General features: G+C 38.1%; 3 protein-coding genes across 5 annotated transcripts; 1 reads left to right on the top strand and 2 right to left on the bottom strand.

Moving 5' to 3' along the window:
- The first annotated feature begins 2,193 nt into the window (after positions 1-2,193).
- On the top strand, positions 2,194-5,804 carry LOC109182019 (1-acyl-sn-glycerol-3-phosphate acyltransferase 2-like). The gene is made up of 11 exons (XM_019332031.1): positions 2,194-2,599; positions 3,056-3,178; positions 3,382-3,421; positions 3,519-3,592; positions 3,689-3,748; positions 4,073-4,150; positions 4,248-4,406; positions 4,682-4,807; positions 5,033-5,125; positions 5,219-5,302; positions 5,405-5,804. Exons 1-11 carry the CDS (start codon positions 2,522-2,524, stop codon positions 5,639-5,641), a joined length of 1,152 nt encoding a protein of 383 aa, XP_019187576.1. The 5' UTR covers positions 2,194-2,521; the 3' UTR covers positions 5,642-5,804.
- An 86-nt stretch (positions 5,805-5,890) lies between these two features.
- On the bottom strand, positions 5,891-9,217 carry LOC109182020 (protein LST8 homolog). Of its 3 annotated transcripts, none has more exons than XM_019332034.1 (11): positions 8,945-9,217; positions 8,689-8,812; positions 8,052-8,153; positions 7,810-7,922; positions 7,656-7,725; positions 7,369-7,446; positions 7,020-7,136; positions 6,762-6,856; positions 6,603-6,682; positions 6,402-6,461; positions 5,891-6,227 (listed from the first exon to the last, which is right to left on the bottom strand). In XM_019332034.1, the coding sequence occupies exons 2-11, from the start codon at positions 8,794-8,796 to the stop codon at positions 6,100-6,102; spliced, it is 951 nt and encodes a 316-aa protein (XP_019187579.1). In that variant the 5' UTR covers positions 8,797-8,812; positions 8,945-9,217; the 3' UTR covers positions 5,891-6,099. The 3 variants fall into 3 exon arrangements, with proteins under 3 accessions (XP_019187579.1, XP_019187577.1, XP_019187578.1); XM_019332032.1 differs by having other exon boundaries at positions 8,948-9,217; XM_019332033.1 differs by having other exon boundaries at positions 8,689-8,817; positions 8,951-9,217.
- A 2,650-nt stretch (positions 9,218-11,867) lies between these two features.
- Positions 11,868-13,373, bottom strand: LOC109181024 (beta-D-glucosyl crocetin beta-1,6-glucosyltransferase-like). Its single transcript, XM_019330774.1, has one exon. The coding sequence runs from the start codon at positions 13,353-13,355 to the stop codon at positions 12,006-12,008; it is 1,350 nt and encodes a 449-aa protein (XP_019186319.1). The 5' UTR covers positions 13,356-13,373; the 3' UTR covers positions 11,868-12,005.
- Positions 13,374-17,061: the final 3,688 nt, after the last annotated feature.

Below are 17,061 nucleotides of genomic sequence, written 5' to 3'. Positions count from 1 at the left end.
TTTATTGAGAATTTTTTAAACTAAAATTACTAGGTAATGTGAATTTGATAATGTTATATCATCATTTTAAATAGCGTCTACTGTTCGATTAGTGCCTCACATTTTGTAAACCAAACACCTCCTAATATATTTATGGTATTTATAATAATTATAATAAATTCATAAATCTCTTACCTACTCTAAAAGTATGAGGGGACAATATCTTAAAACTTTTGATTTATACTCATTGTAAATTTTTATAAATTTTAAAAGTATAATTATCTCGAAAAAATAGTTAAGCAGGTGAATTATTGTTATTGTACTAAAAGATCAACCCAATTAATATTCATATTACACAAACACAAAATTGAAAGTCCAAATAAATTAATGTGTGTGTCAAATATCAATTATGATCAAACAGCTAACAAAACGAGTTAATTACCAAAATGGTCCCTTGACTATAGCATGTCACATTCTAGCAAAAATGTACTAGACTTGATATTTACTGATATTTGGGGGTCTTCCCCTGTATTGTCACTTAGTAGTTTTCGCTACTTTTGTTTATTTGTAGATGATTACTCCAAATTATGCTGGTTGCCTTCTCTAGGAGAAGAAGGAGACCAAAACGGTCGCCTTCTAGTCTTCTGGATATGGCTACCATATGGTCGCCTTCTTCCGAAATAGAATGTGACCATATATGGTTGCCTTTTGGTCTATCGGAGAAGGTTCCAAAGTACAAAGCGACCAAATCCGGTCGCTTTCTCGCGAGTTTGTTGGTGTTTGGTAGGAAAGTCGCACGGAATTGATCGGAAGGTCACCGGAACTCTAATGACATGCTATTATAGATCATGAATCAATTTTTGGACTTTTTTTTAAAGCAATCAACTGCAATATATTAATGAACGAACATAGCAATAGAGTCAGGTGGGACAGAGTCCCAGTACATAGAGTGTTCCTAAGTAAATGTTATCGAAGCTAATGTATGAGCATGTAAATTCAGTGATCTAGAAATAAAGCTCAGAGAGCAACGAGTAAATAAAGACATAGATGCCCTGCATTGGTCCACAATGACCCCAACGTAGGACATAATGGTCGTTGAGTGTGATAGGACGGAATTCTTCAGTTCTGAGCAGTCGGTTAGAAAATCCACATCTGACATGTTTCGTTCCCTGAGCCAAGATAGCGCCTCCTTGCAAGCTAGTGCCTCTGCCATAAGCGGGGAAAAACAGTCTGGTAGCTTTCCGTTTGTCGTCGCCATGAAAGAACCATTCGGAGAGAGCAATACGGCGTCGTACGTAGCCTCCCCAAACGTCGGTTTGAATCCTGCATCAATGTAGCAACGAGTCCGGGTAGCATGCGTCTCCTCTACGGCATTGGGCGTCTCGGTTCGGTGTGAGTGGCTACTGTGAGCCTGCTGATATGCAAGCAATGCCGCAGTTGCTCGTCTCCAAGTTTGGCTCGCCCGCAGCAGTGCTTCGTTCCATACGGCGGAGTTTCAGGCAATCCACAAGTGATAGAGCACAACCGTCACACGTCTGCAATTTTCCTCCGTAAAAATAAGCCACACTGGAAAAGAAGTTGTTACAATATTTGTGATAGGAAGCTCTAAAACATTCCACACAAACCTAGAATAATCACAAAATATTAAATGCATGCATAACATTTTCATGTGTCAAACTACACATTGGGCATGTAGGATCCACTTCTACCCTCTTTAAAAGCAAGTTGTTTGTGGTGTGGAGAATATCACATAAGGCTCTCCATAAGAAAGTTCACCATTTTGGAGGTACCTTTAGTTTTTTATCAAAAACACCCGAGTTATGTTCATACTGACATGTTTGGACTTAAATGCACTAAAATGACATGTTTATAGGTTTAATTACAACTTTCAAAAATTTAGAATCTTAATTAACTTTTCGAATAAAGTTTATGGACCTATTTGATATTTTCTCAATATATTGAGACACTTTACGTAATAAAAGTCTAAAACTAGTATATTAGGTTAACTAAATCCATGACTTATAATTCTTGTTAAGTTAAAAATCAAAACAAATTCATAAAACATAAAGCAGCTTTGGAATCATATGATTTTCCCATCATTAGTTGCAACTAATATAATTACGTGAGCATTGAGTTATTGACTAGAAGAGCACAACAATAATTTAAAATAATCGATCAATATACAAATTGCTGGAGATTCTTGAAACGGGAAAAGGGCATTCAAAAGCAGATTGCAGTGCCACCCTCGATTCTTCCGCTGTTCATCAACCTTCCAAGTTCCCATCGGATTCACTGAAACACATATATACAGTATATATAAATACATAAATCTTCATCATCAAAAGAATGCCTTGCTAGATTATCGGCTTGTTATTGATTTTATTTGTTTATAGGGATTACGGAACATTGCACAGATTACTCTGCTCTTCAGTGTCATTTCAGCTCTCTTCATTCACCTCGATCCCTGATCTCACCCTGTATATCTATCTCCCTGTATCTATCTATACTTTTGTATTGGTCGGGACCGGAAAGGGATTCGATCATGGCGTTTGCGGCTGCAATTATTCTCCCTCTGGGCCTCATGTTCTTCATCTCTGGTCTCATTACCAATCTCATTCAGGTTTTTCCCTGATGCCCTTTACATAAAAATTTGATCTTGGCCGTTTAAATCGACTGGGATGAGAGTTAAAGTTGGTGGGGATATCTGGTTGATGTTGTCTGGGTATTTGGAGATATTCTTTTTTGTTGTTGAATAGAACTCTGTAGCATTGCATGTTTGGATTGTACTTTCTTTTGTGTAGTTGGTAGGGTGGGTAACTTTTAATTATTGGTGATTGGTACAAAGCATTTATGTGTTTTTTTGCCCACAAAGGCGAAAACACTCGCCCCCCAGTGTAAATCATGGTGGCTCAATGGTAGCCTCCCAAAGGAGCCACCGCACAAGAGGGCGAAACTCCCAAACTGGGGCTGCTAGGCTCAAGCATATATGTGTTTTTTATCCATAAATTTATGTTTTGAGTGTGTGATAAAACTCTTTGGAGATAATGGGGTTTACCTTTCTTGTAAAAAATGGCAGGCCACATGCTTTATCCTTATAAGGCCATTGTCAAAGAGCTTATATAGGAGAATAAATAGGGTGTTTGCTGAATTGTTGTGGCTGGAGGTGGTTTGGCTTGTTGATTGGTGGGCAGGTGTTAAGGTAATCATCGAATTCCATCCTTTATTTGATTGCATTATTCAGTTTGAATCGTATTAGTTTATTGATAGAACTGTTCTGTGTCTTTATTGCCAACTGAGCTCTGTGGCAAACTGGCAACTTACTGACAGTGGAATAACTGTTAATAACAGACGATTTAACTTATATTTTATACTGTTTTCATAGTTGAATTGTTATTTTTGCAGATTAAAGTGTACACAGACCCAGAGACCCGTAAATTAATGGGTATGGCTTTTATTTGTTGAATGCATAAGCTTATAAATTCTGCTGTGATGTCTTCTCGAGTGATTCTTATTGTTGGTGTATTTGTTAATTTTCCCAGGTAAAGAGCATGCTCTTCTCATATGCAATCACCGAAGCGATATAGATTGGCTGGTTGGATGGGTTTTAGCTCAGGTTCATGTCTTATTGGTTTCGTTATATGATTTCATTTCATTTAATGAATATGAAATTGGACTTATGCTGATCTGGTTTTGGGTTAAACAACTGCAGCGATCAGGTTGCCTTGGTAGCGCATTAGCTGTAACGAAGAAATCATCGAAGCTCCTTCCCGTATGTTATTCTTGACTCTTTTTATTCTTCGTCTTTCTAGTAGATCAATAGTTTTTGAAGATTTGAACCATAATACTCTAACTATTGGTGGGTGGGTGGTTCGGTTTGAACTTTATTTGTTTGAATTCGTGTGAGGATGCTCAATATATTCGGGATGGAGGAAAAAATCTGAAAGTACTCCATAGGTTGTCGTTAAAGTCTACTTAGAATCTTGTCTTTTTGCATGTTTTCTGCAAAGTGTTTACTCATTGTGAATTTTTATCCCCGTCGGTTCTTTGCTCCTAAGACTAAAAAACTTCCGTACTTATTATCAAATCTGTGTAGGTAATCGGTTGGTCCATGTGGTTTTCTGAGTATCTATTCCTTGAAAGAAGTTGGGCGAAGGACGAAAGCACATTAAAGGTATTTTTTTTTGTCCGTGGTTGTATTCTGTTTCTTGCGTCTGATTTTGAAACGCCCAATTGAGATATAATTTAGACTTTGGGGATCCTACTTTCAGTTAGGTCTACGAAGGCTTCGGGATTACCCACAGCCATTTTGGCTGGCACTTTTTGTTGAAGGTACGCGCTTTACACAGGCGAAACTTTTAGCCGCTCAAGAATATGCTGTCACATCTGGTTTACCCGTTCCAAGGAATGTCTTGATTCCTCGCACCAAGGTGCACACATCGAATCTACTAGTTACCGATTTATCATCTGTCTGCTTTTCGTATATTCTGTTACGTGCACAACAATCATTCCCGTGTAGTACTTTTGTATGCTATCTGTTTTGAGCACTGTTGCAAAAATCGCGCCTAGGCGCTAGGCGGTCGGCCACCTAGGCGCTCTAGGCACCCTATGCGGTCCCAGGCGCCTATCGATCTTTTCAACCTTGGTTTTGAGTTTAGATGTGGTTCGACTTGAACTAAAGACATATAACCGCCTTTGATTTCAGGGTTTTGTTATGACAGTAAGTCAAATGCGCACATTTGTTCCAGCTATTTATGACTCGACAGTTGCCATTCCCAAAAGTTCTCCAGGGGCGACAATGTTAAGGATGTTTAAGGGACAGCCCTCTGTGGTAAGCCGATCACATTCTATGAAGTTCAATTCTGGTATATTGTTTTTCAGTTTCAATGTTTTGACGGTTGTTTTGTTTGCTCGTTTATTTTCCCTGTTGTTCATTCTAGAAACAGTTTTTCCCCCATTAATGTACTCTTCTCTTTTCGATATGGTGCATTGAAACGGGGGATCGGGTTATTTTATCACATTAGAGTGATCTTATGGTAAACCTATGATGGTGCAGGTCCATCTTCATATCAAGCGCCATCTGATGAGTGAACTGCCAGAAAACGAAGAGGCAATTGCTCAATGGTGTAAAGACGTCTTTGTTGCCAAGGTTTTAGTGATCCTCCCCGAAAGCATAAATATTGTTCTGATCTTTTTTTACGAACCAACAACTTATCCACACTTCATTGTTCCAAATAAGCAGGATAAATTATTAGACAAACACATTGCTGAAGACACCTTTGGAGAAGGAGTACAAGACCTTGGCCGGCCAGTAAAATCCCTCGTGGTAGTGTATAGATACAAACTACGTGTGGTAATTTTATATCTATTATAAGTTGTTAATGAGTGAGCTAATGGTTTCTTCCTCCTGTTCTTGTACAATCCATAGGTGGTTTTATCGTGGTCGTGTTTATTGATTCTAGGGGCCGTAAAATTTTTCCAGTCCTCTGGGGTTTTGTCCTCGTGGAAAGGAATCACTATTTCAGCGACCGTCTTGGCAGTTGTGACGGTTCTCATGCAAATCTTGATCATGTTTACTCAGTCAGAACGCTCGACGCCTGCTAAGGTTGTATCCGCGAAGCCCAAAAAAGAAGTCGTCGAGAATGGAGAAGGTAAGGAGAAGTGATTCTTTCTGTCATCTGCTCGCCGGCCTTCGTTTTCAAGGATCAGATGTAATTATCCTGTACTTATTTTGATTGCCTGATCCAAGCATGTAATTTTGGCTGCTGTGGAACATGTTTTTTGTTTCAATTCTTGAATGAAAGATGTCAGATTCTTACAACAATTCTTGAGAATACTATTTCTGAAAATGAGGTATAATGCATTGTTTTCTGTTGCCCAGCAATTCTTCTATACTTATTTCAAGAAAACACACTTTTCAAAATGGCTTTAATTGAGAGAACTGAGAATGTGAAACATTGTTCTGCAAATAATCATACCAGCAATTTATTCAGAACCTATACAAATATTATCCATATTCATACAAGATAACTAATTGATCACAAAGAGACCAGAAAGAAGAACAGGCAAAAGACTCCACCCAGAAATCCAGAATATATAAAGATGATGGAAGCCAATCCTCATTCAGCAAGAAGAGGGTACAGGACCATCATGGAGGGCACAGCAGACTGTTGCTTTATGATGCCCTTGGTACACTTTGATCTCTTTACCATTTGACATGGACCATAATCTCGCCGTTGTGTCAGAAGAAGCTGTAGCGTTTAAAAGATTGAGATCATTATAATGTTTAATCGAGTTGGAGTACTCGTAAACTTCAATGACGTGCACATTACAAAACAGCACAATCAGAAACGATAATGGACTGAAAGTCAAGAGTGTGTTATGGAAAAGGAAGATTGCCTTAAGGAACAAAGTTAAATAGGTACCTGTGATTAGAAAAGCACCATCCACGGAGAAAACACAGTCCCAAACCCACCGCTCATGTCCTAACCGCAAGAAAGTTCACATTTAGCTTGATGAAGAATCCAAAGGGCGTTGAGATAAGGGGGGTAAAAAGTGGAAGATGTAAAGAACACAAAAAAAACATATGCTGGTTTTGAGTGTGGTAACTGGTAACTGGTAAGTACCTTTGAGAGTTTTCTCCAAGGTAAATCCATCCACGTTCCATATTTTGACAGTACGATCAGAAGATGCTGTTGCCAGATACCTGCAGATCATCGTTTCAGAAAATCGCAAACAAATCGTTCTGGGATCCCAGTAGTCTGGTATAGCTATGAATGTCTTACCGATGAGGCTCACACAACTCGGGGGAAAGGAGACATTTGAGAATGTATCCATCATGTGCTGGTAACTTATGCAGTGGCTCAAAGTTGGTCATAGTCTGCAATGAAATGGAAACTAAATATCAGTATATATAGCAATAAGCTTTAAAAAGAGCTGAAGCAAAAATCTTAATTTACAAGATGCTAATATACGAAAATATTTTACTTTTAAAGACAATATTGATTTACAAAGAATTAGGTGGGGGCTGTGGGGTTGATCACCTGGGTTCCACGCAATAAGCGCCAAACATAACATATTCCATTATTATTTGCAGCCACAACCAAGCTTCCATCCCACATTACAGTCAGAGACCTAACAGCAGTATCCACCTCAGGAACCTAATTTCCAAAAAAACTAAAATGTGCTTATAAAAGAATAATGCCATGTTTCAATAAAGAGTATGTTAGCAGTTTGCATTAACAATATATTTACAATACTAACTAACAGATAAGTAGATTATAATATGCTCCCATATTCAGATGTCTTATCATGGAGAACTCCACGTTTCAATTCATATTATGACCTCAAGGTTTCATGAGATACGAAAAGAAACAAGATAGCACTGTATACCAACTCGCAGCTGCATGCATTTGCTTTCAAGTCCCATACTCGAATATTTCCATTCTGATCACCAGATATAAGCTCAGTCTGCAAATCATAACAGAGAATGAAGATGATCCCTAGTTGCAACCAAGATAGTAAACACTCCATTCAAATCTTAAAGAATGAAAATATTAAGGGAGAAATTTATGGAACATATTCTACAAAGTCAATAATATATATTCCAACTTCCACAGTAGAAATGAAAAAAAAAAAAAAAAAAAAAAAAAAAATCCTTTCAACACACTAAACAAAACCTGGTTTGGATGCAAAACAACTGTGTTGACAGCTGCACGGCTCTCATATTCTCTCTGAAACCCCGGTGCCCTGTTTTTCAAAAGAACAAACTTAAATTAGAAATGACAATGAATAGAATATATAGCATGCGCTTGAGTTAGATATCTAATGCACCTCAAATCCCAAATCTTTACTGTGCCATCTTCAGAACCAGAATACATCCAATTTCCATCACATTGAAATCCTACTGCCATAACATTGTTAGTGTGTGAATCAAAGCTTTGTATCTGCCATAGAAGCAAGAAACACTTTATTAGGCAAAAGAAAGAGGACACAAGCTTAGATATATTTGAAACCACTGGAGAAATGATAAGAAGGGACAAAAAAAAAAGAAGAAAGAAGATCCAGAAATTTACAGGCTGAGGGCTGTTAGAATTGATGTCGAACAATCGGATGTGAGGGTTGCCTGCTGCAGCCAGGTAAAGTTTATCTGGCGTAATCTCAAGCCGATTGACTTGCTATTGCAAAAGCAAATACAAACAAGACGCATCAGATTCCACTTAGAAAATGAAAGATAATTAGTTCAAATCCCAATGTTTTATATTCCATGTATATTTTAATTTAAAACCTATTCTTCCATCAGATCAAGTGTTCATTAATGGGATATGTGCAACTGTCACATAAGCTTCTTCAGCTATTTCACTTTCCTCTCTTTTTCCACCAGCCAATAGACACCATTCAAATAAAAATGTCCAAACCAGAGCCATTCCAATGTTCAAAACTTTTTCTTCTTTTTTCAATGAAGAAAAAGAAGCATCTGGAGCATGGTGCAGAATACTACACTTGACATTCTACTACCATGTACAATCCATTAAAGTTTCTAGGTTTCAATTTAGAGACTAACATCTATATGCTTTTCTTTATGAAATTTCATCCCAAATACTAATACATCCGGTTTCTGGAAATGAATAAATGATTGATCAATACAGTCCACAGCACCAAATTAACCTTTTCTATATAGCATAACTGATAAACAGGCTTTGAATGACTTACTGATTCTGGGTATTGGATAGTCCGGTAACAGCGGGCACTTTTTGCCTCCCAGAACCGAATAGTGTGATCATAGCTAGCTGTAGCTAGCACAACTGATGGCTGTGCCATTGCTATGTCTTTTCTCCTATTCAAACCAAAAATAAAATAAAATAAATTCCAATTAGCTTTGGGTGTGCTCTGAATAAGAAACCCATATGAAATTTTTGATAAATTTAGTGGAAATTGTTCTTTTTAGACAGGTTTTGTTTACGGACACTACCTAAAGCAGCCAAGTGTTTGGATGAAGAATTGGGGATTTTTTTAGAGGAACTAGGGTTTCAGGGGGGTTTTGCAAAGCGGCAGCTGGAGAACAATGGCTGATCCCATAGTAGTAATACCCAAAAAGGTTGAATTGTTTTCCCGGGAATCTTCAGTGCCGGGAGGAGCGTGTAAGTGGCGTAGTGGTCAGCCGCCGCTTCATCAGAGCAGGGTGGACCTTCAACTTGAATTGGCGCCGGCGGCACGTTTTTGCAATTTTTTTTTTTAAAAGGGTTTTTGCAAATTAAAAATACAACAATTACTTGAATTGGAGTTAGGGTCTTGGCTTGAGTACCTTATCATTCGGTGCTTTTGTTGAGAGGCCGGAGTGCGGTGGGAAAGGACTACCCGATGCTTGATAATGTTCAAAGGGAATCGAAAAGAGTTCGGGGTGAAAACTCTCCAGAGGGAAGCCGTCCACTCATCCGATGCTAACCTAGCGGAGGGGGCGACCTAGAAAAAAGACTACCTGATGCTTGATAAGGTTCAGAGTGAAACCATCTAAAGGAGAAAAAGGTTACCTGGTGCTGAGAAGAGTCCGGAGTGTGAGTCGTCTAGAGCAAGCCGTCGCAGACGTCAGTTTCTCAAGGGGTGGGCAATACTATCGATATATGGTCAAGCCGCATAAAATGATTGCGTCAATAGTATTCAAAAGAAAAACTATAAACATTTTTTTTTCTTTATAATATCTAAAAAATCAACTTGTAATCTTTTATCTAAAATTACAATTTCACCATAACATCTTTGTGCAATTCCTAGAAAAATATGTTTTTAACTACAAAAAAAAAAAAAAACAAAAAAAAAAACAAAAAACAAAAAAAAAAAACAAAAACAAAAACAAAAAAAACAAAAACAAAAACAAAAACAAACAAAGTTTTCTCCCCAAAACCTAATAAGATTGTGGAGGCAATTTATATCATCAACCATGGATTGAAACAATGAGGTACAAAATTCATACTCGTATGGTACATAATTTCATAACACAAAATACAAAAAATCACAACATAAAACACATAGCATAGGATTATAGACCCAACTAGATTGAAAAGACGATGTACAAAATGCATACTCGTACAACACCTTTGGTTCACAGAATGAATTTTGAGGTAATATGAATGCTATTCCATAAGGAATGGGATAGGCAAGGAATAGAATATGAATTCTATTCTATTATTTGGTTCGCGGAAGGAATAGACTTTAGGAATTATATTACAGTGTTTGGTTGGTTTAAGGAATATAATGAAATATGTTTCAAAAGACATAAATACCCTTATAAAAATATATGGTGGTGTTGGTGTTGGTGTTGGTGGTAGTGGTGGTGGTGGCGGCGGTGGTAATGGTGGTTGAGGTGGCGGTGGCGGTGGTAGTAGTGGCGGCGGTGGTTGCAGTGGAGGTGGTGTTGGTGGCGGTAACAGTGCCGGCGGTGGTTGTGGTGGCGGTGGCGATGATGGTGGTGGTGGAGGTTGTGGGGTGGTGATGGAGACGGCGGCAGTAGTGGCGGTGGTAGGGTATTTTCGATATTATAGTACTAAAGCTATTCCCAAATACTTGGGAATAGCTAATACCAGGGGATCCCCAGGAATGGCTATCCCCCCTACAAAGGGAATAGTTCATTCCCAGGAACGCTATTACCTTTATGGCCCGTTTGGTTCACGGAATAGGCCGGGAATGGTATAACATTCCCAGTAATAGGCCTATTCCTTTGTTTGGTAACCATTTCTATTACCAGGAATAATATTCCTGGTAATAGCCTATTACCTCAAATAAGGTAATAGCTATTACTAGGGTCCCCTGGTATTAGCCTATTACTGAACGGTGAGGAATAGATTTTAAAATCTATTTTCTTTTTTACCCCTTTCTTTAACCTAATTTTTTTATACTATATATATTTTATTTATCCTATTTCACCACCGTCGTCGCCACCACCACCATCACCGCCGGCGCCGCCAGAACCACCACCATCGCTGCCGCCGCCACCACCACCACCGCCGCCAGAACCACCACCCAGCAGCACCACCGCCATAACCGTCGCCGCCCCCACCACCACTGCCACAACCGTCACCGTCACCACCACCACCGTACCGTCGCCCCCACCACTGCCACCACTACCACCCCAGCACCACCACCATCGCTGCCGCCGCCACCACCACCACTGCCGCCAGAACCACCACCGCCGCCACCACCTCCACCACCGCCACAACCGTCGCCGCCCCCACCACCACTGCCACAACCGTCACCGTCACCACCACCACCGTACCGTCGCCCCCACCACTACCACCCCAGCACCACCACCGCCACCACCACCAGCACCACCACCGCCACCACCGCCACCACCACCACCGCCACCACCATCGCCACCATCACATATTTTTATAAGGGTATTTATGTCTTTTAAAACATATTTCATTTCTATTCCTTAAATCAACCAAACACTGTAATATAATTCCTAAAGTCTATTCCTTCCGTGAACCAAACAAAAATATAATACAATTCATATTCTATTCCTTGCATATTCCATTCCTTATGGAATAGCATTCCTATTACCTCAAACTTCATTCCGTGAACCAAACGTGTTGTTAATAAAATGACAAAACAAACAATGGAATAGGTCTATTCCCGGGAACGGTATTCCATTCCCGACCTATTCCATGAACCAAACACGCTAGTAATATAATGTACATAGTCTCATAACACAAGACGCAACAAATCATAACACAACACACACACATGTTATATATTTACTCATTTTTTAAATATGATTTAGATACATAATTTGTGTTCATAGACACAAAATTTCACAACACAAGACGCAGAAATTCATAACATTAAAACATAATTACTAATTTGTTATATGTACATAATTCATACTCATAGAGTACAGAATTTTATAACAAAAGGCACAAAAAGTCATAACACAAAACACAAACATATGTACCATGATCCAATTGTATAACGATTGGATTGAGGATATGAAAGAAGCTAAGTATTACTCAGTTAAAAGCTCACAGAGATATTCCAAACTACAATACAAATTGTCCATTATTGTTGTTGTTCTTACATAGTTGTGCTAGCACATTAGAAGCCACCCCCATCTCTTCCACACTTGACACTCTCACCTTTTCACCTATCTTCCTCACATTCCTCCTCATATCTTCCCCAACTTCTCCCCCCATCACATCCTTAACAACTCTTGACACTTCTTCCCTACCAAACTTCCCATCTCCATCCCTCCCAACCTCCACACCCACCCCAATCTCCACCACCAACCTCCCATTCACGGGCTGATCGATGCGGTGCATGGGCATGACTATAATCGGAACGCCATAACGGACGCCTTCCAGTACTGAATTCCATCCGCAATGACTCAGAAACCCTCCAACGCTTGGGTGGGCTAGGATTCTTGCTTGTGGGGCCCACCCCTCGACCACCCTCCCCCTCTCCCCCACCCTCTCTATAAACCCCTCCGGCAGCGCCCCCTTTGGAAACCTTATGACCCATAGAAAGTTAACTTGACTTAGCTCTAACCCAAAAGCTATCTCTTCCATGGCTTCCTTTGACGGGACACACTCGCTGCCGAAGCAGATGAACAGAGTTGAATTCTCCGGTCTCGTCCCAAGCCATTCAATCACCTCGGAAGAATCTCCTTCGTCTCCAAGATCCAGATCTTGAACCATTGCTCCAAGAATCAAGACTTGAAGATTATTTTCTTGAAGAATTTCACCCAGATAATCCACATATTTCCCTTCAATCTCCCTGGAAGTACTGATCGCCATCACGTTGTCGTCGAAAACACCGCGCCCGGAATCTCTCTTGTCTCCGATCAACCTACGAATCCTCTCGTGCTCATGTCTGGTCAGATTAAGGTCCACCAATGGGTACTCCGTGCTGGGCCTGTGAAACATGTGCGCTAAGTAGGCGCACATGGCGGAACTCGAAGTGAAGAACTGGACCGCCGGGACATTATGCGACGCTGCAACGCCGGCGGCCCAGGGCGGCATGAGAACGTCGTAAACAAACAAGTCCGGGGCGAGAGCTTTCATGACGTCGGAGAAGGCGGATTCGGCCGCCGAGAGGGTGGCGTCGAAGGCGGGGGTGAGATGGGGCGGGAGGGCGTTGGTGGTGTGATAGTGAGGGGGAAGATGCGGCGACTCCGGCAGGTGGAGTTGCAGGAGGCGGATTGTGGGTGAGTATTTGGTTGGGATTTTGGTTTTGATGAAAGTGAGGTTGATGGGAGTTGAACATAGGTGGATGGAGAAGCCATTGTCGGAGAGCTTCTTGGCTAGCTCCAAGAATGGTGAGATGTGTCCGATGGCCAAAAATGGAAGCATCAAAACCTCCAAACGCCGACTAGCTTTGATTTGTGTGTCCATAATAATGGAGTATTGTTGTGTGGATCGGAGTTGGTGAACTTTTGTGAGAGAGGTGGTGGGGAGGATAATGAAGTATAAAGATTTGAAGGGTCCATGAGCCCATCTATAGATCGAGATCTTTATTAATGTGAAAATATTTATAAAAAAAGACATTGAAAGTAACAAGTTAATTTATTTGTACTTAAAAAGTCACAATCTCACTCTTACCACTATTCTCTTAGCTTAAGCTAGTTACACTCTTAAAATAAAGTTAGTAATTTAGTTCTCATGTGTGGTTTATTGACTATTATATATTTATATATACACGAATAAGATTTATTTAATGTACATTTTAGAGCATCCTGAATAGTTATTTTTTTACACAAATTTTAAGATATCAAGTAAAAGAGAATGAAGGAGGAAAAAAATAAGAAAAATGAGTTTTCAGAAAAGAAAAAAAAATGATAAGGCGCTATTGTTGCGTCTCAAGCGAGAAATGATATGCCTTTTTCATATTTGGTGAGATTCATTTCAAGATCAAAAATAAAATCAATTCTCGTAGATTCGTAGAAAGCTTTCACGTCTTCTCTTTCCTCATTCTCTATCTTTCACTTAGTCAGAATCTTCTAAAAAAATCACTATTGTGGTTGTTCTTAGAATAAAGTGATAGAGTATGCCAATGACCTTGTGGTCTAATAGCACCAAGTTCTCTTCCATGTGAGAGATTGTAGGTTCGAACCTCAGTGAAAGTAATATTAATTTTTTGTACTTAAATAAGTTGAGAAAGTAATTATGAACAGATATTGCATCGTAACTAAATTAGTGTACTTAAAAAAAAAAAAGTGATGGAGTATTGGAAAGAAAAGTATTTTAGGGAATTTTTTTTTCTTGAAAACGGGCATTTTTTTTATTGATTACTAAAATTGTGGGTTATCTTGGTTCACGTGTTCCACGCCTCCATGTGATCTACGTCATATCTCTTAGATTAAGAAAGTTGGTTTTTTAATATAATATGCCTGACAAATTTTATTGAATTGCTAATTACTATACGGAGTAATAATTAAGCAAATCATAGCAATGCACATCGCTCGTTATAGGCATAGAATGTATATGTGGGTGTCCCTTTCTTTGTAATAAAAAATAGCAATGTACATGTCAAGTATTTATGACATTCTTAATAGTAGGAAATTTTTCTCATTTTTTTGTAGTCCCAATATCTACTTTATCATTTACTATCTCACTTAATCACAAAAATTCTTATTCTCATTAATTTTAATTTTTTTCACAATTTTTTATAAATCCACCATTTTATCTCTATATTTTATTTATTTATTTGAAATAAGTATTTCTTTATCTCCAGCTTCTCGCCATTCTCTGACCTCCGTGCTCAACGCAATGAAGCTCTCTGTCCGCACATCCTCCACTCCCTCCAGCGACCACTGCGAGTCTCCGACTAGCATAACAGAGCCAGGGTTCTTCAATTTTAACGACAGTCAGAGGTCCATTGAAGGTAATTAGTAAATCTTGTCTTTTATTTTTAATGGGAAGAAGAGTTTATGGCAATGGCAACGGCCAATTAAAATTTAATTTCAGAGTGGCGGCCACTCTGAAACTCTCATCCTTTATTAATTATTTAAAAAAGAAACAATTGACAAAAGTTTGGTTCCTTATAGGAGAAAGAAATCTCCAAAATCTCCAACTCTCATCTGTAAAAAGCTAAGAAAGGAAGACTTTATTGTTCCAACATCATGAATAAACCCCCTATTGGAGGTGCTCTTATACATTGTAATGCCTAGGAATAACTTGTAAATTACGGAGTATTAGTTACATCCATATTAGTGAAGTTTTTTTTTTTTTTTTTTTTTTTTTTTTTTTTTTTTTTTTTTTTTGTGGTTTTTGAAAAGTTTTTGTAAATGTGATTAGAAAGGAAAATATAGAAAAGAAAAAAAAACTAATATGACATTTTAAAAAAATGAAAAAAAAATCACGTGATTAACGCGCCAGGCTTGGCTTTGCTGTGTGCGAAAACGCACAGAGACTCTGCTTTTGAGTACGCCATCACTATTCAAAAAACTTGAATTTGCAGAGGTTTCAATTTCTTCTCTCTCTTGTCTTTTCTCTCCAATTTGTTAGCCATCAATGTTCCAATATCCCCTAAATATGCACCGATAAGGGTCCAAATTTATTGTATAGGACAAAATGTTTTGTAGTAACAATTGTAGAATGGAATTTGTGAATATAATACAGGGTCATCAAATCCTAGTATTTGAAAGGAACTTGTTAATACAAAACAATGTAAGCAATTACATATATGTTAATATTGTATGTTTATAATATACCAATTGTGAATTTTTAAAAGAGAAATTGTGAACATTTGGACATGAGTCAACCTTGTAAGGTAGACCCGGGTCCATGAAATAATTTGCTATAAAATATTGGTCTTCTCCAATCTGGCTCTAGACCTAAGTCTCGAGCTAGGGATGACAACGGAGTAAGACAGAAAATTGAAGAGAGCTAGGGATGACAACGGAGTAGGACAGAAAATTGAAGATAGTCCTGGCTCTAGACCTAAGTCTCGAGCTAGGGATAACAATGAGTAGGACATTGAAGATAGTCCTCATCCCCATCTTCGCAGAAAATTAGGTGGGGACAAGGATACCGTTCCGGTTAATCTTTAGTCAAAATTTTAATTTAGTGTATATAATTTTTCATTTTAAAAACTAAGTATTAATTTAAAAGTATATATAATTAGTGTATAATTAGTATATATATATGTATGTATATATCTATATGTATGTATAATTAGAATAATTATAGGGAGGAGTGGTGACCGTTTTCAGAAAATTTTCCCTATCTCGAGCCTCTCATGAGCTGAGCTTGAAAGGGTATACAAATTTTAATTATTTTTAATTTAATTTATAAAAATTATTATTTTTTAATATTATAAAATTTAATCTTTTAATAGTTAATATTCTTCCTACCTAAGAAAAATACGAAATAGGCTAAATAAAAGGCCAAAGAGTCAAAGACAAAACATGATGATGTTTGAATATAATAATTTCATCTTTCTTTAATTCCGCTTTTTTTTTTTTCTTCTTTAATGTTACATTCGAAAAAAAAAAAAGTAAGAAAAGGAATAGTTATAAACAAAATCTTTACTATGAAAGTTTCAGCGTTCAATTTCAGCAAAGTGCATCAGGTGCATGACACGACACCCGCAATTTATTTATTTATTTTAGAATTCTTCTTCCACTTTCCGATTTGTTTGATATTTGAAACATGGAAGATTCGTCGCTTGGTTTGGTGAATTCCCGATTGATTTGTTAATTTGATTAAAAACTTTTGAGTTAATTGATAACCAAAATTTCTAAAATTCATACCTAATGGCACATAAATGGTTTGTAGTTGATGAGCATGTGAACTAATAAATTGTTCATTTCAAATAATGGACCCCTGATATAGTGCTTGTACTCGGTAGATCTAATAGGTTTGAACGAAAAAACTGATAACACAAAATAATCAAAAAGTAGACTAAACAACAGTAATATAAATAAAAATTTATTGTATAATAAAATATAACATATTATATACCAGTAAAAGAATGTCTCAAGAACATCACTGTAGAACAAGCACTCGCATAACAATCCTACTGATAAATCGCACTAATAGAATCATAATCTCTGTAACTACGTATCACTCAAAATGAGATAGAATACAGATAACAAAT

Source organism: Ipomoea nil, unplaced genomic scaffold, assembly GCF_001879475.1.
Source record: "Ipomoea nil cultivar Tokyo-kokei standard unplaced genomic scaffold, Asagao_1.1 scaffold1043, whole genome shotgun sequence".
Classification (NCBI taxonomy): domain Eukaryota; kingdom Viridiplantae; phylum Streptophyta; class Magnoliopsida; order Solanales; family Convolvulaceae; genus Ipomoea; species Ipomoea nil.
Note: the sequence above shows the minus strand (reverse complement) of the source record. Positions and strands in the feature narration are given on the sequence as shown.

Coding starts and splice junctions, on each gene's coding strand:
- LOC109182019 (XM_019332031.1), top strand. CDS start 2,522: ATGGCGTTTGCGGCTGCAATTATTCTCCCTCTGGGCCTCATGTTCTTC. Junction 3,179..3,381: donor ATTGGTGGGCAGGTGTTAAG/GTAATCATCGAA, acceptor TTATTTTTGCAG/ATTAAAGTGTACACAGACCC. Junction 3,593..3,688: donor TTGGATGGGTTTTAGCTCAG/GTTCATGTCTTA, acceptor AAACAACTGCAG/CGATCAGGTTGCCTTGGTAG.
- LOC109182020 (XM_019332034.1), bottom strand. CDS start 8,796: ATGGCACAGCCATCAGTTGTGCTAGCTACAGCTAGCTATGATCACACT. Junction 6,683..6,761: donor GAGTTGTGTGAGCCTCATCG/GTAAGACATTCA, acceptor GATGATCTGCAG/GTATCTGGCAACAGCATCTT. Junction 6,228..6,401: donor TGGTGCTTTTCTAATCACAG/GTACCTATTTAA, acceptor TAAACGCTACAG/CTTCTTCTGACACAACGGCG.
- LOC109181024 (XM_019330774.1), bottom strand. CDS start 13,355: ATGGACACACAAATCAAAGCTAGTCGGCGTTTGGAGGTTTTGATGCTT.